This window comes from Manis javanica, chromosome 8 (genome assembly GCF_040802235.1).
Source record: "Manis javanica isolate MJ-LG chromosome 8, MJ_LKY, whole genome shotgun sequence".
Taxonomy (NCBI): domain Eukaryota; kingdom Metazoa; phylum Chordata; class Mammalia; order Pholidota; family Manidae; genus Manis; species Manis javanica.
Window position 1 is genome coordinate 5,294,249 of NC_133163.1, and position 26,699 is coordinate 5,320,947.

General features: G+C 58.7%; 2 protein-coding genes and 1 long non-coding RNA gene across 12 annotated transcripts in view; 2 read left to right on the plus strand and 1 right to left on the minus strand.

Annotated features, from left to right (window-relative positions):
* Positions 1-558: 558 nt before the first annotated feature.
* On the plus strand, positions 559-18,943 carry DEGS2 (delta 4-desaturase, sphingolipid 2). 4 transcript variants are annotated; one of them, XM_017666341.3, is made up of 3 exons: positions 559-722; positions 15,961-16,703; positions 18,455-18,943. In XM_017666341.3, the coding sequence occupies exons 1-3, from the start codon at positions 641-643 to the stop codon at positions 18,599-18,601; spliced, it is 972 nt and encodes a 323-aa protein (XP_017521830.2). In that variant the 5' UTR covers positions 559-640; the 3' UTR covers positions 18,602-18,943. The 4 variants fall into 4 exon arrangements, with proteins under 4 accessions (XP_017521830.2, XP_017521832.2, XP_036847813.2 ...); XM_017666343.3 differs by lacking the exon at positions 559-722 and adding an exon at positions 10,608-10,736; XM_036991918.2 differs by lacking the exon at positions 559-722 and adding an exon at positions 10,629-10,791.
* A 1,945-nt stretch (positions 18,944-20,888) lies between these two features.
* EVL (Enah/Vasp-like) overlaps positions 20,889-26,699 on the minus strand; it is a 141,653-nt gene continuing 135,842 nt past the window's right edge. For 5 of the 6 annotated variants that reach the window (XM_036991916.2, XM_036991917.2, XM_036991914.2 and 2 more), the window contains exons 12-14: positions 23,651-23,717; positions 23,164-23,221; positions 20,889-21,369 (exon numbers count right to left, since the gene is read on the minus strand). In XM_036991916.2, coding sequence (XP_036847811.1) covers positions 21,332-21,369; positions 23,164-23,221; positions 23,651-23,717 — 163 coding nt within the window. In that variant the 3' untranslated portion in view covers positions 20,889-21,331. The remainder of the gene's footprint in view (positions 21,370-23,163; positions 23,222-23,650; positions 23,718-26,699) is intronic. The other variant, XM_073241860.1, reaches the window with a different exon arrangement.
* LOC118967155 (uncharacterized) lies at positions 22,993-25,681 on the plus strand. 2 transcript variants are annotated; one of them, XR_005054037.2, is made up of 4 exons: positions 23,924-24,060; positions 24,188-24,337; positions 24,479-24,611; positions 25,553-25,681. It is a non-coding gene; the product is annotated as an uncharacterized lncRNA (long non-coding RNA). The 2 variants fall into 2 exon arrangements; XR_012133674.1 differs by lacking the exons at positions 23,924-24,060; positions 24,188-24,337 and adding an exon at positions 22,993-23,243.

A 26,699-nucleotide genomic window follows, 5' to 3' on the forward strand; every position in this document is an offset into this window, starting at 1 on the left:
CCCAATGCAAAAGGCACTTCAACTGGACCCTAGCTATCTCTACGTGTGTCACGGCAGGAATCATCCTGAGCCATAGCAGGCTTCTTCCTTGTCTGTTATTTCCTTGATCTCCCTAGATGCAAGGTTGGGGCTGACTCGCCTCCAGTAGTTAGACGCTTCATCTGCCCTCTGCATTAGTGGGTGAAGGGGGTGGGAAGGGGAAGGGAGGGCTGCTCCGGCGAGCCTTTGCTGAGCCCCTTCTGGGTCCCGGCGCTGTCTATCCAGGGGAGCCCTGTCCTCCCAACGCCTCTTCCCACCGAGTGGGCCCTGTCACTGGCTCAGAGTTGGCAGCAGGGGCGGCAGGGGCGCGATCAGGCCTGAGCCACCGAGACAACTGGCGCCCAGCCGCCGTGGGGTCCCCGGAAACCGGAGGAGTGCTCCCGGGTTGTCCCCGAGGACTCTAACAGTCCCATTTGTCACCCGAGGTAAACGAGGCTCTGCGGGCGGCCCCGTCCCCGACTGGCCCGGGGCGCACCTGGCCCCGCCCCGAGCCCCGCCCCTCCAGAGCCCGGGACTTGTCCTCGCGCGGCGCCCGCCGCCCGGCAGGTGGAGCGGAGCCCAGTCGTGCGCCCCGCGCCCCAGCTGCGCTCCCGGCCCCACCATGGGCAACAGTGCGGGCCGCAGCGACTTCGAGTGGGTCTACACGGACCAGCCCCACACTCAGCGGCGCAAGGAGATGCTCGGTGAGCACGCGCCGGCCCCACCTCGGGGGCAGCCCCGGGACGAGCGGAGGCGCGGGCCCCGTGCCCGGCGGGCGCTCTCCTCCCCCAGCGTCCCCGGGGCTGAAGCTCCCCTCGCGCCTCCGCGTCCACGGGTCCTCCAGGATCCGAGACCCGGCCCCGCGCTCCGGGGAGGAAGCGCGTCCCAGCCGCTGCATCCCGGCCCCGGGAACCGGCCACTTGCGGGGCGGGACCCGGGCGCGAACTCGGGGCGCCGGGACGCGGCGGCTCAGGGTCGGCCCCGGGACCGAGAGCGTGTGGGAGACGCCGGGCGCCCCGCGTGCCCAGCGCACCCAGGACCAGAGCGCAGGGCAGAAGCAGCGCCTGAAGGACGCGAACGCGGAACGAGATAGATTCTTTTGGAAACAAAGATTGTGCCCGAGAATCCCGTCCGGTGTGCCCTGCCTGTGCTCGCTTAGCGCCCGAGGCCGCCCCTCTCCGTGGTTTAGTGTCCTCGGGATGGTTTTCACCTACGCGGTCGCCGATGCTGGTCACCACCACAGGTGTCGGCGGCTCCATCCTGCCCCTGTTACCCGGGAGGGATTGCGGGTTAAGGGCTTACACGTCCTGAGCAGTTCCTACCAGATGCCACCAAATGGCCCCCACAGCTCCAGGCCGGCTTCGAGTAGGGTGGGCTCGCTCGCCTCCACTTGCGCTTGGCAAACCTTTAAAAACTGGGGTTTGGCAGTCAGATTGTCAAAGCAATACTATGTCATCGTGGGTTTAACTTGCATGTATTTGAATATTTGTCGCAATGCTTCATTGGCCATTTTAATTTGTTTTTTCTCTTGGGTTGGTCTTTTGCTTGATTGTTAGAGCTCTTTGTAGAAAGGCTTTTAACTCCTTGCTTGCCTTATGTGTTACAAATATTTTTCCCCTTTCTAATTTGTCTTCTGCTATCACAGAAGCTTTTTTTTGTTTGTTTGTTTATGTATTTGAGTTGATTGGCTTTTTCCTTTAGAGTTATCCCTTTGATGGTTTCCTACCCCTAACCCAAGACTATGGAAATTCCTATCTTACTACTTTTAAACCCTTCAGACATCAGATGCATTGAGTAGTTAGTACATGACTGTACCCCACTGGGGCTGGGGTTTCAGAGGCTGGGGACCCCTCAGTGGGTCTGTGACTTTTGTGGTCTTCTGTAAGGTGAGCACTAACCCAGCACTGTTTGTGGTTCCATCAGTGGCAGCAGCCTCCCTTACACCTGTGAACTCCTCGGGGTGGCTCAGAGGGTCTCAGGGACCCTCCTTCCTCCTGGGGGGCAGGTATCCTGGCTGTTGCTCCTCAGCATGTCCCAGGCAGGGCTGCATCTCCTCCTCCTCACAGGACTTATGGGGTGCCTGGCCCCGGGTGGAGTTGGTGAGAAGACATACCCTGGCTCCCAGAGCTGTTTGGAGGGGTCCAGACAATCTTGGCTGCAGCCCCACTTTCCCAGTCTGCAAAATGAGCACGGTCATCCTGTCTGGCAGAGTGGGTACAAGGATAAAAGGAGATCTGAGATAAGAAGGTGCCCCATGTGGCACCCTGAACCCCAGGACACAGAGATCTCTCTCTAGAAAGAGAGTAGCCATGACCCCTGGTACAAGCCCAGGAAGCCCCCTGGACAGGGTGCCTGGGAGGCTGGAAGCATCGGAGGAGAGGGTGTTGACAGCAAGTTCTCAAGGGCTGACTCTCCAAGGCGCTTAGCTCATTTCCAGTTTCCACTGAGTGCCTTGGGCTCCTCCCTACGTGTCCAGTTGTGAATTAATGAACTTGGAATGCGCCATTTTCCCTTCCTCCCAGGGATGTGCACAGTCTGTGCCCTGCTTCCATGACCTTCCTCCCTGCTTTGCCTGGCTCTTTAAAGAATTTATTTACTTTTCATTTTATTAAAGTGTAATTGGCATACAACATTGTATTAGTTTCAGGTGTACCAACAACATAGTGATTCAACCTTTGTATACATTTAGAAATGATTGCCACGATAAGTCTAGTTACCATTTATCACTGTACAAAGTTAATACAATATTATTGACTATATTCCTCATGCTGTACATTACATCCCCATGACTTGTTTATTTTATACTTGAAGTTTGTACTTCTTTGCCCGTTTTGGCCCCCAAACTCCTTCTCTTTAGGGCAACCAACAATCTGTTCTCTGAGCTTGATTTCATTTTTTAGATCCTACATATAAGTGAAATCATGTGGTATTTGTCTTTGGCTTGTTTCATTTAACATAACATCTTCAAGGTCCACCCACGTGGTCACAAATGACAAGATTTCCTTCTTTTTTATGCCCTAGTAATATTCCATTGTATATATGTACTGCATCTTCTTTATCCATTCATTTATTGGTGGACACTTCGGTCGCTTCCATATTGGTTATTGTAAGTAATGCTGCAGTGAACGTAGGGGTGCACATATCTTTTTAAATTAGTGTTTTTTTATCTTCTTCAGATAGATACCCAGAAGTAGGATTGCTGGATGCTATGGTATTTCTATTTTTAATTTTTTGAGGAACCTCCATACTGATTTCCATAATGACTGCACAAATTTACATTCCCACCAACAGTGGAGGAGGGTTCTCTTTGCTCCACATCCTCACCAACACTTGTTATTTCTTGTCTTGTTGATATTAGCCATTTTGACAGGGGTAAGGTGATATTTCATTGTGGTTTTGATATGCATTTCCCTGATGATTAGTGATCTTGAGCATCTTCTGTGCACCTGTTGGACATCTGGATATCTTCTTGGGAAAAATATCTGTTCAGATCCTTTGCTCATTTTAAAATTGGATTGTTTTTTTTTGTTGTTGTTGTTATTGAGCTGTATGAGTTCTTTATTTTGGCTATTACTCCTTTATCAGATATAGGATTTGCAAATATCTTCTCCCACTTAGTAGGTCGCCTCTTTGTTTTGTTGGTTGTTTGATGGTGTCCTTTGCTGTGCAGAAGCTTTTTAATTTCATGTTGTCCCACTTGTTGATTTTTGCTTTTGTTGCCTTTGCCTTTGGTGTGAAATCCAGAAAATCATAGCCAAGACCAACGCCAAGGAGCTTACCACCTGTTTTCTTCTAGGAGTTTTATGGTTTCAGGTCTTACGTTCAAGTCTTCAATCCTCTTTGAGTTAGTTTTTGTGTGTGGTGTAAGTCAGTGGTCCGTTTCCATTCTTTCATGTATCCAGTTTTCCCAGCACCATTTATTGAATAGACGGTCTTTTTCTCATATATACTCTTGCCTCCTTGGTTGGATATTGACCATGTAAGCACAGGTTTATTTCTGGCTTTCTATTCTGTTTCATTGATTTATGTGTCTATTTTTTGTGCTAGTGCCACATAGTTTTGATTACTATAGCTCTGTAGTGTAGTTGGGCATCTGGGATACCTCATATTTTGTTCTTCTTTCTCAAGATTGCTTTGGCTATTTGGTGTCTTGTGGCTCCATACAAATTTTAGAGTTATTTCTTGGAGTTCTGTGAAAAACATCATTGGAATTTTGATGGGGGTCTTGCTCATTCTGCCTCTTGCAGGAAGCCCCCCTGGCTTCTGACATGGACCCTGGCCTCTGCTGGATGAGAGTGCTCCCGTGGGATTCCTCCCCATGGCTCTGGCCCAGTGGGTTCTCATCTCTCTGGGGCAGGTTGTAGAGGTCTAGAGCTTCGCTGTGTAACTCATCTCCCCGCAAGGACACTCATTAGCCATGTGACCCTGGGTGAGTCAATAAACAGATGAGGAAATTGAGACTTGGTTGAGTTAAGAAGGGTTCTTATCCTTCAGGAGTTGTTGGGCAGATTAAATGAGGAAGTATTAAGTGCTTAGCCCAACACTCAGTAAATGCTAGCTAGGATGATAATTGTCACCTCCTGCGGCTAGGCTGGTGTTCTCCCTGGGGACAGGAATGCTTTCCATCTCTGTTTTTCTGATGCCTGTGCCATTCCCAGTCCAAGAAAAATCCTTTGTGTAATTGCCAGCATCTCCTTACAGAAGAAGCAGTGGAGTTGGGCTCAGAGAGGGGAAGCAGCTTGCCCAGGATCACACAGCTTGGAGGCCGCTGAGGCCAGGTTGGTGCTCAGGTGGCATCCTGCCTGAGCATGTGCTGGGGACCCACCAGGTGGCTGCTGTAGCCCAGGCCAAACTCCTGCGGGCCCATGGATGCTCAGCAAGGATCCTCACCTGGGAGTCAGAACCCCAGCATCCCCACCCAGAGCTAGCCGCAGTACTCTTCAGGTAGGGCTGCAGTCATCTCCAGCTCCTGCCTGGACGGGGACATGCTCCCCAGGCCACAGTGTCCTAAGAAAGTGGGGACCCCCTGCAGGCCTTAGAAGCCACACCTCCCGGGCCAGGCTGAGGCTGCCGGTGCTGCGAGGGCAGGATCAGAGGCGGCAAGACTGGAGGTCAGAGTTCAAGCCAGGCAGGGCCAGAGGAGTAAGAAGCAGGCTTTGGATTTATCTTTTCAAAAACAAATAGCTTTGTGATTTTGTTTGTTTGTTCTTTTTACTTATGAAAGCAGGACATACAGGATAAAAAAAACCCTCAAATAATCAAAGGGAAACAAGGAAGTGAGACGCCTGGTAATTGCTGGATTATTTGCTTAGGAAAGGCCCTGGCTGAGGCCGTCGCCATGGAAGCGGTAAAGTCCAGAACAGAACTGGCTGGAGCTCTGGGGAGTCTGCGGACTCTTGCGGCCCAGCCGCAGAGATGCGGGCCCCCGGGGTGGGGAGCAGGCAGACCGCAGGGCCGTGCTCTTTGCGGCCCTTGTCTCAGCTGCGGGAGGAGCCAGCCTGCGTCCACCCAGCTCTGAGATTCCACAGAAGAAAGAGGGGTGACTCCCTCCTCTCCTGCCCTGAGTCGCATGACCTCCCCCAGGCCAGCTAGTCTCAGGCCAGAGCCATGCGGCCTGTGACTGGGCAGTGGGCAGGGGGCTGCGACGGGCAGGCCCCACAGTATCACGTAGGAAGGGCAGAGAAGCAGCGTTTGAGGAGAGGAAAGGGCGTTGTGACCCTGAGTCGGGCAGGGAGGGACGGACGGGTGCTAGGTAAGTGGGTACACAACAGCACAGACAGTGGGTGATCCCTGAGAGGTCACCCCTGGACCCTGCTGTGCTTGGCCGTGTCTTCCCTGCTCAAATCCTCCCAGGGCTTCCCTTGCTAAAATTCTGCCTCTGTGCCCTCCCCTGCCTCTCTTTACTTTTTGGTCTCTGGCCATGTTGTGAAATGTACCCATGTGCCCATTTCCCACTTCACGGCTTTTGCAAATGCTGTTTCCTCTGTTGCAGTTCTTTTCTCTTACTCTTCATCTACCAAACTCCTCTGCACCCTTCAAGTCTCAGCTTAAATGTCCTTTTCTGAGAAACACCCTCTAAAACACACACACACACTTCAAGCTACCGACATGTGTTGCAGAGCAGAGGTGGGAAGAGAGGGGCCCCTGGTGCCGAGGGCCGGGCCCTGCCTGCCACCCCTCCCCGCTACCCCTCCCTCACCCTCATTCTCCTGCAGGGCCCCTGGATTTTTACCTGGTGTCTTTTGGCCCGTCTGTAATTCCGTATTGACCTGTGGGTGATGGCTTGACTTGTGACTCCCCCTCAACTCTGAGCCTCCCAAGGGCATGGCAGGCCACCTCCACGGCTGCTGCACCCCAGGACCTGGTCCCCAGGGGCTCCCCGGAGAGGGTGGGGGAGCCGGTGAGGCAATGGCCATGTACATAAAGCTGTAGTGTCTTCAGCCTGAGGACTGACAGGACAGGCGCCAGGGCTCCCTCCCTCCAGTCCTGCCAGGGACCTGTCAGTGCCAGCTCTCGGCTCATGGTTTAATGCTTGCCAACTGGAGTTGGGAGATAGCCCATTTTAATTGGCATTTCTAAGCTGATTAATGAGACTGTTTCTCCCTTGATTGAACTGTCTTTCTGCGTTTGTGGATTTTGCGCTTGTGTTCCCGGCCCCTTCCCCCTGCAAGCAGCCTTTTCTGTGATTCCTAAGTGTTCATACACTACCAGCGACAAGCTGTGTCCGCCACGTGCAGAAGCTCCTTCTCTGGGAGTGGCTGTCCTTCCGCTTTGCGCTTGCAGTAATTCTCTCTTTTTTGTGCATATTGACGTTCACACTTTTCATGCACAGCAGGGTGCTGAGGCTTTGTCATGTGCCTGAGGCCACCCAGCCTAGGAGGAGGGCCACGGCTGGGCTGCTCTTCCACCGTCTGCTCTCCGGGTCCCTGGAGAGAGTGCGGTGGGGGTGGGGCGCCGCTGGTTGCAGCCCTCCCAGCCTCCACAGTGGTGGCGTGGTGCTGTGTCCCCACCTGGCCTTCCTATACTCTGCATTCTGTCGTCTGTACCAGCTTTTATGAAGTGTGACTTACAAACTGTAAAAGCCTCTCACTGTGAAGGCATGGTCCACTGGCTTTTAGTAAAGTCACAGAATCAAATTTTATTCCTCACTCCCCGGCCCGCCCAGATTCTCCAGTGCAAACCCTCCACCGAGTTCCAGCTCCAGTACTGTGGGACGTGGTGTGTGTGTCTGTCTCCCAGCATGCGCTGGCTGGGACACACCGTGAACCTGCCTGGGTATGTGTGGTATCCCACCCCTGCTCAGCAGGGGACCCTCCCGTCTTTGTCATCTGGGGCCTGGCCCGCCACAGGCCTTTAGCAAATATTTGTCAATGAACAAAAAGCATGTTTAGCAGGAGCAGGTGGGGAGGCGGAGTACAGAGACTCCTGAAGGTACTTTTGGGCCACTTTCCGTATCTCTCTGTCGAACCGGGTTCCCAAAGTACCTTCCCCACTGACCAGACAAGGTTGGGCTTGCCTTTCGGCTCCAAAACAGAAAGGCGGATGGGAGAGTCTAAGCCCTGGGAGGTGGTGACCCTGCACAGGGTCAGGGCGGGAGCTGCAAGAAGCCATTTAGGAAGGGGATTAGGAGGCCTCTGGGGCCTTTGTTAAGAGAGGTGTGGGCCTGTGGCGAAAGAGGGCTCAAGGGGCACTGCTTCCTGGTGCCCACATGGAGCAACCCTGTGGTCAGACCCAGCCAAGTGGAAGCTGGGAAGCAGTGGGCAGCTGCTAGCTGCTGTGGGCCTAGAATGTTCTAGACTGGGGATCCCTTGGGTGATGAAAGGCGATGACAAGGACCCACCCCCATCAGTGAGGCTGCCCTGGGATGGCATTCGGCCTCCCTGGGGAAGTGGTTAGGAGTCCTGGAGGGTGCCAGGCTTGGGTGCAGAAAGAAGCCCCATGCCCCGGGCGGAGCCTGCTGGAGGCAGAGAGCAGGGCCTTCCTGGCCCACGGGCCGCAGGGAAGGGGCAGAGGAGCTTGCGGGCCCGGGGCTCTGCTGCCTACGAGGGCAGAGCGGGCACCCTCCCTGCTCCTGTGCCCCCACTGCCCTCTCAGCCATCTTCCTGCCCCTTGCCGACAGGCACAGCAGCATCTGTCAGAGAGGTTCTGGGAGTGGCCAGGCATCCGCAGGGAGACTGTTGGGTGCGGCTGGTGTGGAGGGCTTTGGGGGCAGGCTGACCCGGCGTCCAGCAGGCCTGCTCCCCTGCTGTGCGCTCTGGGTCCTTACGGGCAACTCCGCCCGTGTGTGAACGTGTAATGCATGGAAGCTGCTGTCTGCTGGAGCCAAGCTTTCTGAGCCCCAGTGCCTCCGGCCTCCTCCTTCCCCCTTCCCTGCACCCATGTGCCCCTGGGGAAGAGCCCACCTCCACCTGCTCGGAGCCAGCCCAGAGAGGGGCAGGGGCTTGCCAAGGACACAGCACAGGTGGCCTGCAGCTCCTGGACCGGACCCAGGATTTCTGTGACACAGACATTGCTCTGCTCCAGGACACACCTCCTGGGGCCGAAGGAGTGAGCGCGGGGGCGAGGCACCCTGAGGGGCCAGTGGAAACCAGGCAGGCTGCTGTCAGCCTGGGGTGGAAGCTCAGTTTCCTCATTTCTAAGATGGGGGTGGTCCCCTTCTGGCCAGACGGAGTGTGTGTGTGTGAGTGTGTCAGATGCTGGGCATGGGACACCTGCCGAGTCCAGTTCCTCACCTGGGTGCCCACTTGCATCTCGAAGTTGGGGGTCCCGAGGTCAAGTCCTGGCCATGCTGGCCTCACCCTGCTTTGCTGCACTCTCCGCTGGGCCCTCGGATCTCAGACCCCCCCTCTTTCGGTGTCATGCCTGGACAGCGTGACTTCCAGCAATGGCTGTTATTTATGGCCGGCTGCCCACCTGCCTTGGGCCCTGCCCGGGGCCACTGCTGGAAGACTGTTTGCACCGGTCGACTTGTTTTCGGCTCCTGTTGGCTGTCCCATGGGCTCCAGGCTGCTCCCTCCAGCAGAGAGCTCCTGAGGCACAGGTGTCCTAGCCCGGCGGTAGGGCTGGGCTGGCAGGGTCCCCCCAAGGTCAGCTGAGACCACCCCGGCGCGCAGAGCCCGGTCAGGCCAGACCAGGTTTGGGTGTCCATCCGGGTCCTGCGGCTCCTCCTGGCGCTGCCGGGGAGCGTGGGTCTCTCGTTCTCTCTCCCACTCGGGCATCCCAACTCTCCTGGGGCCCAGAAAAGATGGAGCCACACCTGTGGAGCCCTGCGGCCCACCCCTCTCTGTCCCAACACCCCCCTGTCCTCCTTCCCTGGCCTCTGGAGGAGGCCTCCCCTCTGTCCTGCCAGCACCCCTTGCCTCCTCCATGCCCGTGGCACCTCTGTCCTCTTTTGTTGTACTGATGCTTTCCTGTCTCCTGTGCTCCTGCCCTCTGTGCCCACACAGAGGCCCTGTCAGCCCTCACTGCCTTGCCATGCTGAAAGGGTTCCTGCTAAGGCCCCATGAACTGCTAAGGCCCCATGGCTTTGCCGAGTCCAGCAGCACCTGTCCTGTCTTCCTGTCCATGACCCTCTTTACCTCCTAGACACTCCCAAGCCCACCCCAAATTCCTACTGCCCAGTGACCTCAGCTTTTGCTCTGTATGGCTGGTGGTCCCTGGAGTGTCTCCCTCGGCAGGAGGGGGCAGGCCTTCTACCTCCCCAGGGACCTGGACACTCTGGGGTAGAAAAGGTGAGCTGTTTGCTGTTTCCCTTGCTTGAGGGCTGAGCTGGCTGCCGGTGGGTCAGCCGCACTTGCTCACCACTGCTCTGAGCGCTGGGCCCGAGTGGTCCCACCCACAGGGGTTCAGGGTTTCAGCAAGCTCCCCCAGGCTGGGTCTAGTGGCTGTCATGGCCTATGAGCATCGGGCCTGCTTTCATAGGTCCAAGCAAGCTTGGGGGCAGATAAGCCTCCAAGAACACCCCCATGGCCCTAAAGGTCAGAGATGGGACAATTTTCTCTCAGATCAGACAACTGTATTTAATGACAACAGTAACATCAGCTCCCAGGGGTTGGCGCCAATATCCCGGCCTCACCACAGCCCGCATGGGCAGGGGTGGCGGTCACCACCACCTCCCGCGTGCAGGGATAGAGGCTTGGGAGTGGCGTGCCCAGCCTGGCCCTGGCCTCGGTAAGGGGCTGGGGACCAGGCCCTGTCGGGCCCCTGTAGGGGCTGGGGTGGCTGAGGCCTTGGGAAGCTGTCAGAAAGGAGGAAGGGGCCCTGGGCTCCTGATGGTGGGCTGGGCAGGGTAGGAGCAGGGCAGGGACTCTGTAAAGCCTTCTCCTTTGCTTCCCCACAGGTAGGACTTAATCTCTGTTTGACAGGTGGGGCACCCGAGGCGCACGCCCCCAGCTCACGGCTGCTGGGCCTGTCAGGGCCTTGCCTGTGGGGGGCACAGGAGTGGCCTGTTTGCTGGTCTGGATCCCCCGGCAGGGGCCCTGGTCCAATTGCCCCAGAGCCTGCTGGTGTGTGCTTACCTGGCACAGGTGTGGCCCGCCCTGCCCTCCTGCCCCAGGCTTGGCCTCCTTCCAAAGGAAGCAAGGGAGGCCCGCCCTGTGGAGTCTGGTGGCCTCCAGGTACCTGGCTCTGCAGCCCGCTGGGCTTGCTCTTGGGTGCCCGAGCAGCGGGGCTGGTGCCCAGAGGCCGCCCTGGTGAGGGTCCCAACCCTGGACCCCCAGGTATGCAAAGGAGGCTTGGGTACTTTGCATGGATTTCCCTGGCACTGGGCTGCGGGTGAGTCTTCCTGAGGGCTGAGTCTGCGGGCACACCCTTACCCCCCTGGCTGTTAGGGACGGAAACGTGCCCTCTGCTTGTCAGCGTTCTTCAGCTGGTCTGAGAACTGAAGGGACCCGAGACAGATTAATAGGAGAAAGGAAAATGTGATCACAGAGGTAAGGGGAATCCGCACAGGCATGAGATTCCAAAGAGGGAAAATGGGGCCTGTCTGTCACCCTGACCCAAGGAGAAGTGGGTGGGGGCTCGGACCTCAGAGGGGAGAAGGCAACTCACAGGGGGAGGCGGAGCATGTGGTAAACACGTTTGCCAGCCACAGCGACCCCGGGGCACAGAGGGGTTTAGCCAGCAGACTGGGTGGGGCCTCCCCACCCGCGTGCCACCTCCAGGTCACGCTGCCTGTCCCCATCCCAGGTGAGCTCGCTCTTCCTGGGGCAGCCGCTCCCTCCAAGCCTTTTTCGGCATTAGGGGGAAGGTCAGTTTCTTTTGGGCCTGGTGCTTTCAGCTCAACATAACCTGACCGCTCACCTCTTGGGGCGGCAAGCCTGGCCCCACGTGTGAGCACCCTTTCCCTGCCCCTCCCTGTGGCTGCTGGACTCTCAGCACCCCCACCCGCCGCCATCTGGAAGCACCCAACACTGAGGCCCACCCTCCAAGGGCCCCCCTCCCTGGGACCCTTCTGGGGCAGGAACAGCTGGGGATGTGGCTGGCCAGGGTGCTGGGCCCCCTGTTTCCTCATCTTTGGTTCAGCTGCTGTCTCCTGGGGCTGCAGGGACGAATCACCACACTCCTGGAGGTTCTGAAAGACGCGCGAGGACCATACGGTCCCGAGGGGCTGTTTGCCACCACCCCCCTCCCAGCTCCCCAAGGCTGCCTCGCTCTTGCCCACCTGCTCCCCTGCTGCCAGGCCCCCAGGACCCCGGGCGCCTGGGTGATCCAGGGCGGGCTCTGCATTGTCAGGCTGGCTGACCAGCAGCCTGTGTGCCAGGTGCACCCTTGGCTCCCCTTCGCCAAGCACACCTCTCCGGCTTGGGGGTCAGAGCCCCAGCATTTTGGGGGACCACTGTTTGGCCAGCAGTTGCCAGTCTCTCGCACCTCACTGCGGACGACCCTCCTGGCCTAAGGCCTCCCCATCCTCCTCCACCTGCTGGGTAGCTGAGCTGCCTTTCGGGGGCAGCCAGGTCACCCCACCGCAGGGCGCAGGCCGGCCGCCGCCACCTGGCCAGGGGGAGGGCCGCCCCTCGGCCCGCATTCCTCCGCCCGCATTCCTCCGCCGCCCTCTCGCGCACCTCCAGCCCCGCGAGCCCCGCACCCCCGCGAGCCCCGCACCCCCGCGGTGCATCCGCCCGAGCCCGCCCCTTACACCCGCCTCCCGGGGCGCCTCTGCTGGAGGCCGTCGGAAAGCACCTGAGCAAGCTGCCTGCTGGCTCCTGCGGCGGCCTGAGCGTCCCGGCCTGACCTGTTACCCCTCCCAGCAACCTCCTAGTGGCTCTGAAACCCAGCCTCGGAGCTGAGGTCAAACCCAGAACTGGGATTTTTTTTTAGCTCTTTTTTTTACTGTGGTAAGATATATATATATTTGCTGTTTTAACCATGTTTAAGTATGTGACTTGGGGACATAAGCTACACTCCGAGTGCTGACTGCTCCCCCAGCCCCGGGCATCCCCCCTCTGTGTGAATGTGCCTCATGTGCGTGGGCCCTTGCAGAGGGTCCTTGCAGAGGGTCCCTGCAGAGGGTCCTCCTGCGGCGGCTCCGCCCACCAGCATCACAGTCTTGAGGTGCATCCATGCTGCCGCACTTGTCAGTACCTCAGGACTTTTTTGGAGGGAGTGTTGGTGATTTATTTGGGGATCCCTTCCAGGGAGCAGGATTAAGGGAGTTAAAAGTGTGAAACAGAGAGATGGAAAGTTCAATATAAGAATATTTTAATCGAGGCATGACTGACATGAAATTATATTTATTAATTTCAGATGAACTGCACAGTGGTTCAATATTGTATACAGTTAACCCTTGAAAAATGTGGGGATTAGGGGTACTCATCCCATATGCTATCAAAATATGTGCATGATATCTAAGTCCCAAAAACTTAACTACTAACAGCCTATGGCTGACCAGAAGCCTCACTGGTAACATAAACAGTCCATTAACATATTTGTATGGTATGTGTATTACATACTTTATTCTTACACTAAAGTAAGCTAGAGAAAGCAAATCTGTCACCATACATAGTTATAAGTTTATTTTTCTTGATGAGTTCTCCAGATAAGTTCTTTTCTTGTGCTGGTTTCAGAGGCACATCACAGTGGTTCAGCAGTCGCTGTGATCAACTTATATTGTGACTGAAAATTCCTGTGGCCCTTTAACCCCCTCCCTCTCCTCTCTGCACCTGGAGAAAAGATCTTGATGAGAACTTTTAAGATTTACTTCCTTAGCAACTTTCAAATATGCACGACAGTATTATTAACTAGAGTCTCCAGTACATTACAACCCCATGACTTATTTATTTTATAATTGGAAGTTTCCCTCCTTTTTAAGGCTGAATAATATTCCACTGTGTGGCTAGACCACATTTGGCCCACCCAGTCATCTGCTATGAACACGGGTTGCTCCCACCATCAGGTGGGTGTAGGTGGGTATGTGAGCATGGGTGCACAAGGACACATTGGGTTGTGTCCCTAATATAAATTCTTTTGGGTATGTTCTTAGGAGAGGAATTCCTGGGTCATGTGGTAATGTTATGTTTGACTTTCTGAGCAACTGTCAAGTTGTTTTCTGCAGTGGCTGTATCAGTTTTCACTCCTTTGAGCAACGCACAGACAAGGGCTGCAGTTTCTCCACACCCTCGCCACCACTAGTTAGTTTTGAGTTTTTCGAACCTTGCCATCTGGTGGGTGTGGAGTGGGGGTCTCGCTGTGGCTTTGAGTTGTATTTCCCTGGTGATAATGACGTAGAGCATCTTTTCATGGGCTCACTGGCCAGCTGCACATCTCTGAAGAAATGTCTCTGCACGTCCTTCGCCCATTTTTAAGTTGGGTTGTCTGTCTTTTGGTTGTTGAGCTGCAGGAGACCTTCATACATTCTGGGTATCAAACCCTTCTCTGGAGCTGGGATTTGAACCTGCTCCGGGTGCTGCTTCTCCCAGCCCCCCGGAACGCCGTGGCCCCGTGGCCCCTGAGCGGCGCTGAGGCCTCAGTGCTCTTCCCCTCTTACCTTCACCGGCGGCTCTGATCGGGCAGCATCCTTCAGGGAGGCCGCTCCCAGGAGCGCAGGGCCCAGGAGGTTGTCCGGAGCTTGGAGGCCTGGGGGCTGCACTGTCCTAGGCCCTCGGGGGACCTTGTGTGGACAGGGAGGCGGCTGCAGGGTGAGCAGGGGGCAGGGGAGTCCTGGTCCTGCCTGCCTCTGGTGCTGTGGGGTCAGGCCCCATACTGGCTGCTCACAGGCTGTCCTGAGGGCCGTGTGGACCCACCACTCACTGGGTTGGCGCCCAGACCACAGCAGCTGCCCGACGAGGTGAAGAGGGGGCACTGGTGTACGGACAGCAGGGGTGTACCCGCTGCCTGGGGGAGTCGGCCTCCTGAGCAGAGGTGCCCATGGCTCTAGAACACGCGAACCCCGACCCCCCCTCCGGTGTCTCCAGCAGATGCGGCCTGTTGGGGTCTGGGGCTGGGGCTGATCCACGGAGTCGGACACCCTGTGAAGCGCATCATGCCCTTGCCATCTCGCACTGAGCCCCAGAGAGGGCGGGGGCGCAGCGAAAGCCCCCTGGTGAGACCCACACTGGCCCCAAGACAGGCTGCTGGTGCGGCATCTCAGGCAGGGGGTTTGAGCCTGAGCTTCCGCTGGGACTGGGGAGACTCCCTCTGCCCAGCGCCCAGGGACAGGGGCTCGCCGCCTCTGAAGCAGCCTGCTCTGCAGCTGGGCGGCTCTGATGGCTTCCGGCTGGGAGCAGGCAGAGGGGTGGCTGTGGGGCCCGGGCAGCTGAGCCGAGCTGTCCCATCCTCCCCATTCTGAGCATAAAGGGCAAGCGACCTCTTGGGTCACTTGGAGGAAAGAGCCAGGCAGTATTTGACCTTGGCCTGGCCGAGTCCAGCCAGGAACCAGCGTCTGCTGCTAGCCTCCGGAGCCCCAGGCCACCAGGCTGCTCGCTGGGCAGGAGGGGAGGACACAGGGTGCTAGTGGCCCACACTGACTGTCCCAGGGCTGCCCCAGGACAAGCACTTGCCTTCACGGGTCTCAGTGTCCCTTTTACCTCTGAAGGCCTGTCTGCTCTACCCAGGGAACTGGGGATCAGAGCAGACCGGAGACATCTGCCATCCGGGGCATGTGATGACACATGGCCTCTCCTTCCCCATGCCTGCACCAGCCAAGCCCCCTCCTGGCAGCTGCAAGGTTTCTAGCAGGCTGGTTGTCTGGCCCCAGGGCACCTGCCCCACCCGTCCGCTTCCTGCCCTTCTGCGGGTCTGGCTGCTGCTTGGCAGGGAAGGCCCACCCCTGCACGGCCAACTCCCACTCTCATTGTTTTTTATTTTCCTGCAAAACAAAATACAGAAAAGTTCAAAAGTACAGAAGACTTTGTAACACCTGCCACCCCAAACACACATTCAACATTTTATCATGCTTCCTTCAGATCTTGTTTAGGGTCTGAGACACTGGGGACAAGCCCGGTCCCCTCCCCCAGCCCTCGTTCTGCTCCCCTCAGGTTCCTGGTGAGTCTGGGGCACCAGTGCACCTGTCACCCTCTGGCCACGACAGTGCACGGCACTGCCACGCAGTTTACTCGCAGCTCTGGGCAGCTGTTTAGATTTTGGAATTTACGTTCCTGTGACCCATGGTGACACATGTTCTTTATTTAGGCTGGTGGCAAAGACCCCCACTGGGAGACATCTCTATAAGCCCCCCAGGTGGGAGGGAGGTGGTCTACCTGCCTCTGCACACCAAGATCAGGATGCTCCTAGGCTCCAGGGAGCAGCGCCATGTCTTATAGCGGCAGTTGGGGGCACCTAGGATCATGGAAGGAGGGCTGGAGGGAGGATGGCAGGAAGGACGGGAGGAGGGAAGGTGAGAGGGACGACGGAGGACGGAGGAGGGTGAGGGGAGCCCCCGCCCCCCGTTCCCTCTAGGCCCGTGCAGGGAGCATCCGCTTATGTTCTCCATGATCCTACCTGCAGCCAAGTACCCGGCCATCAAGGCCCTGATGCGGCCGGACCCTCATCTCAAGTGGGCGGTGCTTGTGCTGGTGCTGGCACAGTTGCTGGCCTGCTGGCTCGTGCGGGGGCTGTCGTGGCGCTGGCTGCTCTTCTGGGCCTACGCCTTTGGCGGCTGTGTGAACCACTCGCTGACGCTGGCCATCCACGACATCTCACACAACGCCGCCTTTGGCACTGGCCGTGCCGCCCACAACCGCTGGTTCGCTGTGTTTGCCAACCTGCCCATGGGCGTGCCCTACGCTGCCTCCTTCAAGAAGTACCATGTGGACCACCACCGCTACCTGGGCGGCGACGGGCTGGACGTGGACGTGCCCACGCGCCTGGAGGGCTGGCTCTTCTGCACGCCGGCCCGCAAGCTGCTCTGGTTGGTGCTGCAGCCTTTCTTCTACTCCCTGCGGCCGCTGTGCGTGAACCCCAAGGCTGTGACCCGCATGGAGGTGTGCAACGCCCTGGTGCAGCTGGCAGCCGATGCCACCATCTTCATCCTCGGGGGGCTCAAGCCCATGGCCTACCTGCTGGCCAGCTCCCTGCTGGGCCTGGGCCTGCACCCCATCTCAGGCCACTTTGTGGCCGAGCACTACATGTTCCTCAAGGGCCACGAGACCTACTCCTACTATGGGCCCCTCAACTGGATCACCTTCAACGTGGGCTACCACATGGAGCACCACGACTTCCCCAGCATCCCGGGCTGCAATCTGCCCCTGGTAGGTGGCCGTGGCTGGGCAGGCAGGGCTGTGCTGTGGCGGCCGAGGGTGCACGGGAGCCTTAGGAGGTGGGCAGGTGTGAGGAGGGCCTCGGCACCATCTGGCCTCCTTTTCCTTTCATGTTGATCCTGGGATGGCCAAGTTCTAAGTCGCGGTCCTGGGGCAATTGCAGAGGCCCTTGCTGGAGAATAAGGAGGCTTAGGGGGCACAGCGCTCGGAGGGCATTTTACAGTTTAGGCCACTTGGTTTGGTGAAAGCCTGTTGGAGCCCAGCTACAACAGTCACTGGCTCTGTGTCCTGGGAAAGCCACTTGCTGTCTCTTTTTCTGCTTCCTCTTCTGTAAAATGGGGTGTCACTTAAAATGGGATCTCCTCCTATTTCTCCTCATTTCTTGTCACTGCCCTGTGAGCCCTGGGATCCCCCTCATGGCACGGAGAGGAGGTGGACCTTGCCTCATGTGACCCAAGGAGCTTTGCCTGAGCTGCCTCTGAGCAGAAGCCTTGGAGGACAGAGCCTCGGTCTTGGGAGACCTTGGCTGGGGAATTTCTGGAGAGGAAAGGAGGAGAGAAAGGGGGAGGGGAGGGGGGGAGGGGAGGGGGAGGAGCGGAAGCAGCTCTGGTCTGGTGCTGGTTGCTTACAAGGGGCAGAGGTGACCCCAGGCACAGGGTAGCTGGAGGCTGCAGTGATGGGGAGGGTGTGGGTGTGCACATCCCTGCTTGCCTACCCATGTATGCACAGGCCCCTGCAGGCGTGTACTTGCCTGTGCACGTGTGTGCATGCCCATGTGTGCAGGTGTTTGCATGTGTGCCCGAGTGTACGCACGTGCGTGTGTGGTTATGTGTGAGCGCTCATCTGGGTGTACAGCTGTTCGTGCCCTGGCTGTGCAGTCCCCTGTCCCCCGCTCCTGAGGCCCTGCTCTGTGGCCCTCTCCATCGCCATTAAGCCTCGCTGCAGCCCCGTGGCAGGTGCCCTCATCTGCCCCTTCTGCACTTCGCAGACCAGGAGGCAGAGGGTCGGAGAGGGGAGGCGCCTGACTGCGGAAGGAGCAGATGCAGAATCTGGACCCAAGCGGGTCGTGGAGGCCCGAGCTTATTAGCTTCGAGTCTTTACTTCTCCCAAGCAGTCAAAGGCTTCCACTGGCACCTGTGCAGGCCACCTTGTCCCCCTGAGCGCCTGGTCAGGAGCTGTGGAGGAGACCCGGAGCACTGGTGTGCCCTCCTTGGAGGGGTGGGGAGCTGGAGACGTGGGGTGCACAAAAGGCATTTGGGAAAAGATGAGTACTGGGGCGGGAGGAGGGCAACGGGGTGGAGGCCTGGTGGGAGGGCTTGCCAGGCTGGAGAGGGCACTGGACCCCAGGCTCTGCAGCCTGGATGAGACCGTGGTTCAGCGGCTCAGACCAGGCCATGCCTCAGAACTCTGCAGGTGTCTGAGGGCAAGACTCCCTAGCCTAGCCTGGGGGTCTTGGATCAGAAACTTGGGGTGTGGGCTCCGGGGAGGGGAGGGTGCATCTTTAGCTCCTCGCCCCCACTTGGGCCAGGCAGCTCAGAGCCTGATGGTGCCCTCAGCTGATGGCCCCTCTACCTCCAGGCAGCACCAGCCAGTCTCCCACCTGGGAGGCAGTGGGGTGTGCGTGCACACACACGCTCGTGTGTATCTGTGTGCCTGCACGCCCACCTGTATGTATGTGTGCATGTGTGTGGCAGAGGCTGTGCCCAGGTGTGGCCTCTGACCCCTGCCCACCCCATCCTCAGGTGCGGAAGATCGCGCCCGAGTACTACGACCACCTGCCGCAGCACCACTCCTGGGCGAAGGTGCTCTGGGATTTTGTATTCAAGGACTCACTGGGGCCCTATGCCAGGGTGAAGCGGGTGTGCAAGCTGGCAGAGGACCGCCTGTGAGACCGACTGGCTGGCACCCAGAGTGGATGGATGCCACCGTGCCCAGGGCTGCTGCCCCACCTCGGCTGCTGTTGCACACTGTGCCCCCTGGCCTAGTGCCCAGAACTGGTCTGGCTGCATGTGGCTCTTGCACGCTAGCTGCTGCTTTGTCCCCCATCCCTGGGACCGCACCTGGAAAATCTTGGTCTGCACGTGACTCACTGTGACCTCAGGCCAGGCCCTCCCTTTCTGGGCCTCATGGGGAGAGGCCTGGCCCCGCCCTGGATGCCCTATGCCCACGGTCTTCACGCAGCGGATTTCTGGTGTTCCCGTGCCCTAAATTAAACCCAGAATTTGTTTTCACATCCATAGATTGTGCTTGCGAGGGGGGCTTGGCTCCAGCCTGGACCTCAGAGAGCCCCATGGGGGCTGCTGTTGTAGTTTTATGGTTAGGCAGCATTCCTGGGGGGCCCTGCCATTGTGGGTGGCCGGCTCTGGCGTGGAGGCTGCAGGAGGCCCCAGCATGTCTGGAGGTGTGTGGCCCTGAAGCCTCTCATTTCGTCTCCCACCTTGGCCCCCCCTGCACCGTACCCCCTACTGCCTGTCTAACTCCCGCCCCACCTTGAGCCCTCACCCGTGCAGGAAGACTTCCCTGAGCCCAGAGAAGGTACAGGCTTGACACTGTGGGGTCTCCCCCACCCAGCTCAGATGTGGGGTTCCAGTCCTTGAAGAACAGGTGCCACAGGACAGACAGGGTAGGTGGACAGGCAGCTGGACAGACAGGTGGCCACCCAAGCAAACTATAGCTCTGAAGGAAGCAGGCTGATGTCCTGGGTGTCCTTGTGAAGTGGACCATGGCTCTGTTCCGACTGAAACCTAGGGAGCCTCTTTCTATCAGCCCCTTGGCTCTGAAGGGCTGCACTGGGGTGAGGTCCTAGTCTCCCAGAGGCAGGAAGGCAGGGGACAGGGGCCTGGGCCAAGCCCTCCCTGTCAGATGAATGGTGTGGGCACAGCCTTACAGCAGTCTGGGGGAAAGGCAGCCTCCATGACTTAAAGCTGGGGAGGCAAGGACACCCCCAGGCGAGGGCCCAGTGGGGTCATCTCAGCTGACCCAGGAGGGAGGGCTGGAGGGAAGGCATGTTGTAGCTCCCACCTGGTTGGTGCCTGAGACCGTGCAGGCACTGAGCAAGACCTTCTTGTCCAGGGCTGGGAGTGGCCTCAGTAGGTGCCAGGCATTCCTGTCCCCAGATGTTCTGATCACCGAGATGGCCCTGGGGAAGAGGCCCCTGTCCCCAGGCTTGTGCAGGGAAGGGCAGCTGGGCGGGAGTACTTTGAGCCTGGGCAGCAGCCCGTCCTTGTGCACACAGGTTGGCCTGCCAGTGGAGCCCAGATCCTGACAGGACAGTGGGGTGTGACCTGGCCTCACCCACAGGCTGGAAGAGGCCCAGGGCAGGGAAGAGCCCCGCCACCACCTGCCAGCTCCCACAACCAGGCCCTGAGATGACAGGATTCCTGAACTCGGGGCTGCCTGGCAGCAGGAGAGCAGCTCTGGGAGCTGAGGAATGCGCGGAACCTGGGGCAGGCCACTCAGAGGTCTGGGCCTCAGGCTGCATCCCCCCAGTGGGCAGAGTGACCCGGTCCCGTCTTCAGGGGTGTCGGGATCACTCAGTGAGATGAAGTGTGTTGAGTCTGGCCAGAAAGCAGCAGGCCCCTTGCTAGCAGCCAGACCCAGTTCCTGCCTCCTCTCCTCCTCCGTGGCCCTGGGAGGACAGCTGGGTCAGGGGCTGGGCATGCTGCTGTGTCCACAGTGGCCGAAAGGTGTTGACAGGATTTCAAGGTCAGCCCACTGGCCAGGGCGTCACTCCTAGCCCAGGGGTGGCAGTTGTTGCGGCTGAGGGCTAGACCCTCTCTGGTTCCGAGGGGGGAGCTTGTGTGGTCTGAGAAGTGCTGGAAATGCTGGGGTGGGCATGTGGGAGGCCCTGATGCCACGGGCAGGGCTGTGGGTCCCCCTGGAGGGATGGAGTGGACGGGGGTGGTGAAGCCTATTGGAGCCTGCGCCCTGCGACGGTGGGTTGAACAGGCGTCTTCTCCTGGCCCTGCCAGTCAGAATGCACGCAGAGTCCCGCTGCTGTGCTAGGCGTGGATGCCACCCAGGACCCATCCCCGTGGGCAATGGTCCCCGGAGGCAGGGCCCTGGGCCCGGCCCACGCCCCCTCCTGGCCACCAGGTCACGGGCCCCTCCCCCATAAAGGCGCCCTCATCCAGGAGGCGCCAGGCGCCCGTGTCAGAGAGCGAGCCGAGCCGGGGGTGTGGACAGTAAGCGTTTATTACCACGTGGACACAGACACCGCGCTGCCGGACAGACCCCACGACGCTGGGGAGGGATGCGCGTGCGCAGCTGCCACTGCCGGCCTGGGTGCCAACAGCGCCACCTAGGGGAGAACTCGGAGACCATCTAAGGAAGCGCGTGATTTGGGGTCTTCTCTATAAACCAAAAGAAATGTACACTTAAATAGGCAAATATAAAATACAAAAAAGGCGAGTAGACCTGGTGTTCTGTGTCAGGTAGAATCTAAAAAAATCCAGAAATTGAACTTTTCCCCTCATTTTAATATTATCACAGGTTAAGACTTGAGTGAAGCACATCCGGGCTTCAGGGCGGCTGGAGTGCTGAAGGCGGGCTGCCTGGGCTCCTCGCTGCTCCCGCCGTCGGGGGGAGGGTGTCTCGGGCGGCGGCGGGGGCCGAGGGCACTACGAGGTGCTGATCCCGCTCAGCTCCTGCCTGATGGCTGAGGGACAGGGGGGGCAAGGAGGCTCAGGTGCCATGGAGAGCAGCCTGGCCGCTCCCCACCTGGGCACCCAGAGGTCACAGGGCACAGGCTGGAGGTCAAGCGGTGCCTTGGGCTCTGGCATAGATTCTGGGTTACAGCAAAGCCCTTGTGGGTCTCAGCTACTGTATGTTGGGTGGGCAGTCCCTCCAGGGCAGTGCTGCCCCCCTCCCTGTTAGAGGGCAGCTGAGGTCGTGGGGCCATGGCCTGAGCTGGTGAGGGGCCGAGGAAAGGGAACCAGGGGCCCTGGTCAGGTTTGCCCAGTGGGCACCCTGGTTCTGCCCCAGCAGTGGCAGTAGGAAGGGTCCGGCCTCGGGCAGGGTGGACAGGCCGACCACCTTCTCTCACTCTTCTCCCCAGTGTCCTCCTGTCCCCTCTCAGGGGTCTCTCCCAGATTTGGGCCTTTCTCCTGACAGATCCCACTGGGCCTGCAGCCAAAGGCCGGGAGCAAGATAAGGGCTGGGTGCTTATCACGTAACGAGCGGATGTTTCTCGGAGCCCTGAACTGCTTGGGCTTTCCCACGGCCCGCGCTGACAAGGCAGCTTCCACCTGCAGCTGCACCAGTGGCAGGTGGGAGAGGGGCCGAGAGACCCCTTCCCACCGCGCCACTGCCTCCATCCCCCCGCTCCCTCTGCAGGTGCGCTGGCCGACAGGCCCTGCTTCTGCCCCACACCAGCTTTGGCCCTGGGGCCACTGGGCAGCCCCTCCTGGGTGGGGGCACCCAGCAATAAAGCCGGGTTAATAGTTGGCTGGTCTGTTTCCTCTCTGGCTCCGGCTCGGTCTTGCTCCCTTCACTCATTAACTCCTTATCTACACAGCCCAGACCTGCAGGGGGCTGACCAAACAGGAACTGAGTGCCTCTGCTGGGGCAAGGCCAGGGTGTGGCCTGGCCACCCAGCTCTGGACAGGGGTCTGGGTCTGCCGTGCCCCAGGCAGGCTCCTGCCCTGGCCTTGCCTCTCTCCAGGCTTTAGGCAGCCCTCTGCACCAGCACCCACCCCCTGCCCCCAGGGGTGACTTCCCCTCCTGCCTCTGTGGGGAGGGAGGTGCAGTGGGTTCAGGCCGTGCCTCGCTGTTCTGGCCGGGTGGAGCCTGCCCTGCCCAAACCTTTCCTTTTCCTCTGGCTCCAGATCTGAACTGCTGTGTCAAAGGCCCTGGCAGGAACCGGAAAGAAGACGGGACCTGCTGTGACAAGGCCCTGCACTCTGCAGCTGAAGGCTCCTTTTGGGGGAGCCACCAGCTGGCTCCCGGGCCCAGCTCCGAACAGGCTGTGAACTAGGTCAGGACCCAAGATAGTTCTGTGGCTCCCCGGGCCTCCTGAACTCCTGGGAGTGCAGAGGCCACCCTCACAACCCTAAACCCTGAGACGAGAGGTGGCAGAACCAGAAGGCAATCTAGGGCCACAGACCCTGAGTAAAGACGGGAGTTCAGGCCGCTCTCCTGCTCTGGGCTGTGGAGTGCGTCCTAGGGTCTTGTCACCGTCCACACACTCACAGCCCCGGAAGCAGCAGGGAGGGAGGGGGAGCTCAGGCCGAGGGCCACGCCACCTGGGGCAGGGGGAGACTCGGGCACTTGACGTGTCTGAGCCTCCTGTGTGGCCACGGGGATGGGCGGTGCTGTGGGCTGTCGGGAGGAAGGGGGGCTCCACGTGCAGACCGCAGGTCTCCTGGGCCAGGACAGGCCTGGGTGACAGGCCACTCTGCCCTCCCGCAAGGGCCCGGCTGGGGTGCTGCCCCAGTGGGGGTCCTCCACTCACCATCGATGATCTCTTCCTTCACCTTGTGAAGCTCTCGGACCACCTCCTCGAGGATCTCCTGTCGGGAGCAGAGCCTCCAGGTGAAGAGGAGAAGGGACGGGCGATGGAGGAGGGCCGGGGGCCTCGCTGGGCAGTGTGCATGGGGCAGCAGCACCCTGGGCCTCCCTCTGCCATGGCCTACCCCCTACCAAACACACAGGGGAGGGCGGCATGTGGACGGGGAGGTGGGCTGCCTCCCAAAGCTTAGGCACCCTCTGGGGAGAGCACAGCAGCCTGGAGGGGGAAGCCCGGGAGGCAGGCAGAGTGCCCGGAAGGGCGAAGGGGCCCTTTGTTCCGGCAGTGACATGGGCACCCCCTTCCTCCTCTGCTGGTTCCTGGCTGACTTCTGGTGGCCACCCGCGTCCCACTGGGCCTGCCTGCCCATGTGGCCCCAAGACAGTCCCCAGCCTCTGGCTCCTCCAGGCCTCTCAGGAAAGGACACACTCACCTGCTTCATCCGGTCCAAGTCTAAGGCATCCAGGGCCACGTCGTTCACACTCCCCACCGGCTTCACCCTGGGGACAGTACGGCAGATGCAGTACAGTGGCCTGTGGGTCGGCAGGCGCCCGCAGCGCTGGGGGCCTGGTGTGGGAAGGCGGCCGGGGCAGGGCCTCCCCTCTCAGGGGTAGGACCGAGCACCGTTCTGCTCCCATCACCTTTCAACTGCTTTTTGCTTTGACCTCTGGCCCCTAAAACTACTCCAGAAGGATTCTAATGCCCCACCCCTCCCTCAAGAGGGCCTTGTGGACACTGTATTTCCCAGCCTGGGGGCAGGACTTGGGGTCTGTTTTCTGATACAGAGATGGTGGCAGTGCAAGCAGTGTTCCCCAGCATACATCACCTGGAAAGGAAACACTGGTAATTTGCCTCTCAGGGTGGGGTGTGTCTATGCCTCTCGCTGACCTGAGGCCTGGGAGAACTAGTCACAGTGGCTGTAAACACAGCACCAATTGCAAGACTGGTACAGTGAACCCTTGTCCCACAGGCATCCATCCACCTGACACAACCCACGTCCCTGGCTGGTAACCGGCTCGGGTGAGCAGTTACCTCTAGAGCGTCCTTGAATGCGCTTCTGCTCTTCTGAGGCCAAGGTCTCAGGCTCGTGGGCTACACTCTGAAAGGTTTCTGAGCTAAGGTTAGCTGGTTTGAAATGTGACGTCTCTTGAGCATGAATCCTCCCTGGAAAATCTTGGCAAATGCTCTCCTCCCCACCCGGCCTTTCGGCACAGGACCAGGGTGCTGCAGGCACACCTCTGGATCCCATTTCTGTCCCCAGGGGAGAATGGCGGTTGGAGCCTGCAGATTCAGGGATATGGGGTGGCCTGAGCCAGCCATGGGGATTGGACGTGATGGATGGCAGACCACAAGGACCCTGCGGGGCCAGCACGCTGCAAGGGGTCTCCGTGCAGGTAGGACCATCTGGTGAGACTGAGGATGGGTGTCCCCAACAGCTACAGCGCTGCAGAGCCACTTTGGAAACCGCGGGGAGGCCCCTCAAAGAACTGAACCCAGAATGGCCCCATGATGTGGCACCCCGCTCCTGGGTGTGTCTGAAGGAGATGAGGTCACTCTCCCAAAGAGAGACAACCCCGTGTTCACTGCAGCATCACTGACAATAGCCAAGTACTGTCCACGGAAGGGTGAGGAATGACATGCGGTGCACACGCCCAACGGGATGGTATTACCCCGTAGCTTGTGACAGCATGGTGGGCCTGGGGCACATTATGCCAGGTGAAATAAGCCGGAGAAAGATACTGTGTGATCTCACTTATATGTGCAATCTACGAAAGCCAAATTCGGAGAAACAGAGCAGATTGGTGGCTGCCAGGGGCTGAGGGAGGGTACCTGGGGGAAGGGGGCCCACAGGCACACACTTCTACTGGGAGATGGACAGGCTCCAGGGACGTAAGGTAGAGCACGTGACTGACTGGCCCCATGGTGCCGTGTACTTGCAAGTAGCTAAGAAAACAGACTCTGAAAGTTCTTGCCACGCCCATACCACAAAGGATAACTACGTGAAGGGACGGATGTATAAACAAACCTTGTGGTAATCGTTCACAAATATGTCTATCGCATTACTATGTCATACACTTTAAAGTGTTAGATGTCTATGGTATCTCCACAAAGCTGGGAAAAAATGCACTGAATGTGATATACCTAAGGTTTTAGTGGCCTAGTGCATAAACCTGATTTAAGAAAAAGAAATAAAGAGAAGAAAAATAAAGTGCTCCACTTGGGTGAACTCAGGAAAAGCTGAATACAGTCCTGAACAAGTTTCTAAGTAGTTCTGCATCCTGATGGGGCAAGAGGTGCAGCCCGAGACCCTGGGTCTCTCATGCCTGTCCTGCAGGTTCAAGTTCCTGTTCAAGCGACAGTTTCTGGGCCACCTGGGCAAACCGCCTTGCCTCTCTGGGCCTCGTTCTCCCCATCCGCACGCCTGTTACCTGATGGGAGCCTCCTGACACGCTCTCTGAGCTCCGCAGCACTCCAGCCCGAAGGGCCTCATCTTGTGAGAGCAGCCTGGACCTGGAGAGCCCCATTGCGGGTGGGGGTGCCCTTGACGATGCCCACACCCAGGAGGCTGCTTGGCAGCCTGTCCTTACTCTGCCCGCAGGACGCGGCCAGCTCTGCCGGGAGCCCGCCGCCCTGCCCCCTCTGGAGGCCTCTGCTCCCGGCTCCCTTGGGTCCATGGGCACCTACGCAGCCAGGGGAGCCTCCTGAAGTGCTGGCCCATCACAGCACACTGTGCTTATTTAAAGTTCTACAGTCGGGGCCCTGTGCACAGAATAAAATCCACACTTCAGACCATCTTCCCCTCTGAGCCTACCTTCCTCTACCCTCCCTACTTTCTGCCACTTGCCAGCCACCTGGGCCTCCTTTCTGTTCTTCAAGCCTGCCAGGTTGGCTATAGGCTCAGGGCCTCAGCACTACCATTCCTCCAGCTTGGAAGGCCGTCCCCACAATCTTGGCAGCGCAGGCTCCTCCTCATCCAGGTCAACTCCAGTGCCACCCCTGAGAGGCCCGCCCCAGTCCACTCGCTAAAGCACCTCTGTCCTCTCACAGTCTACCATGCAACTTCTGTCTTCTCCAGAGTACCTCTCAGAAACCACAGCTATCTTATTTGTGGGCCTTTCCAACAGAAAAATAAATGAGCCTCTTGCAGGCAGGACCTGCAGGACCCAGCTCAGAGCTGGCTAACCATAGGCCCTCAACAAGTCCTAGCTGACTGCTAAGCCCTCCTCACGCCGCTCCTGCCAGCCAGGCCAGAGCTGACTGCCCTGTTTCATTGGGCAAGACCAGGCTCAAACGCCACCTGCTCTGTGTTAAGAGTGGTTTCCCTTCGATGTGTGGTGGGCAATTCTCAGTATGAGACAACCGGAGACAGTTCTCAGGATGGCTCTAGATGCCTGCAAATTCAGGCCACACCTGGCCTAGGGTTACTATGTGGCTGTTTGTCTCTGACTTTTTGGGTAACCTCTGTCTCAAACATTGTATCC

Excerpts from the sequence above, each read along its gene's own strand:
- DEGS2 (XM_017666341.3), top strand. The coding sequence starts at position 641 with ATGGGCAACAGTGCGGGCCGCAGCGACTTCGAGTGGGTCTACACGGAC. Across the intron at positions 723-15,960 it reads GCGGCGCAAGGAGATGCTCG|CCAAGTACCCGGCCATCAAG; the intron begins GTGAGCACGCGC and ends TCCTACCTGCAG. Across the intron at positions 16,704-18,454 it reads CGGGCTGCAATCTGCCCCTG|GTGCGGAAGATCGCGCCCGA; the intron begins GTAGGTGGCCGT and ends CCCCATCCTCAG.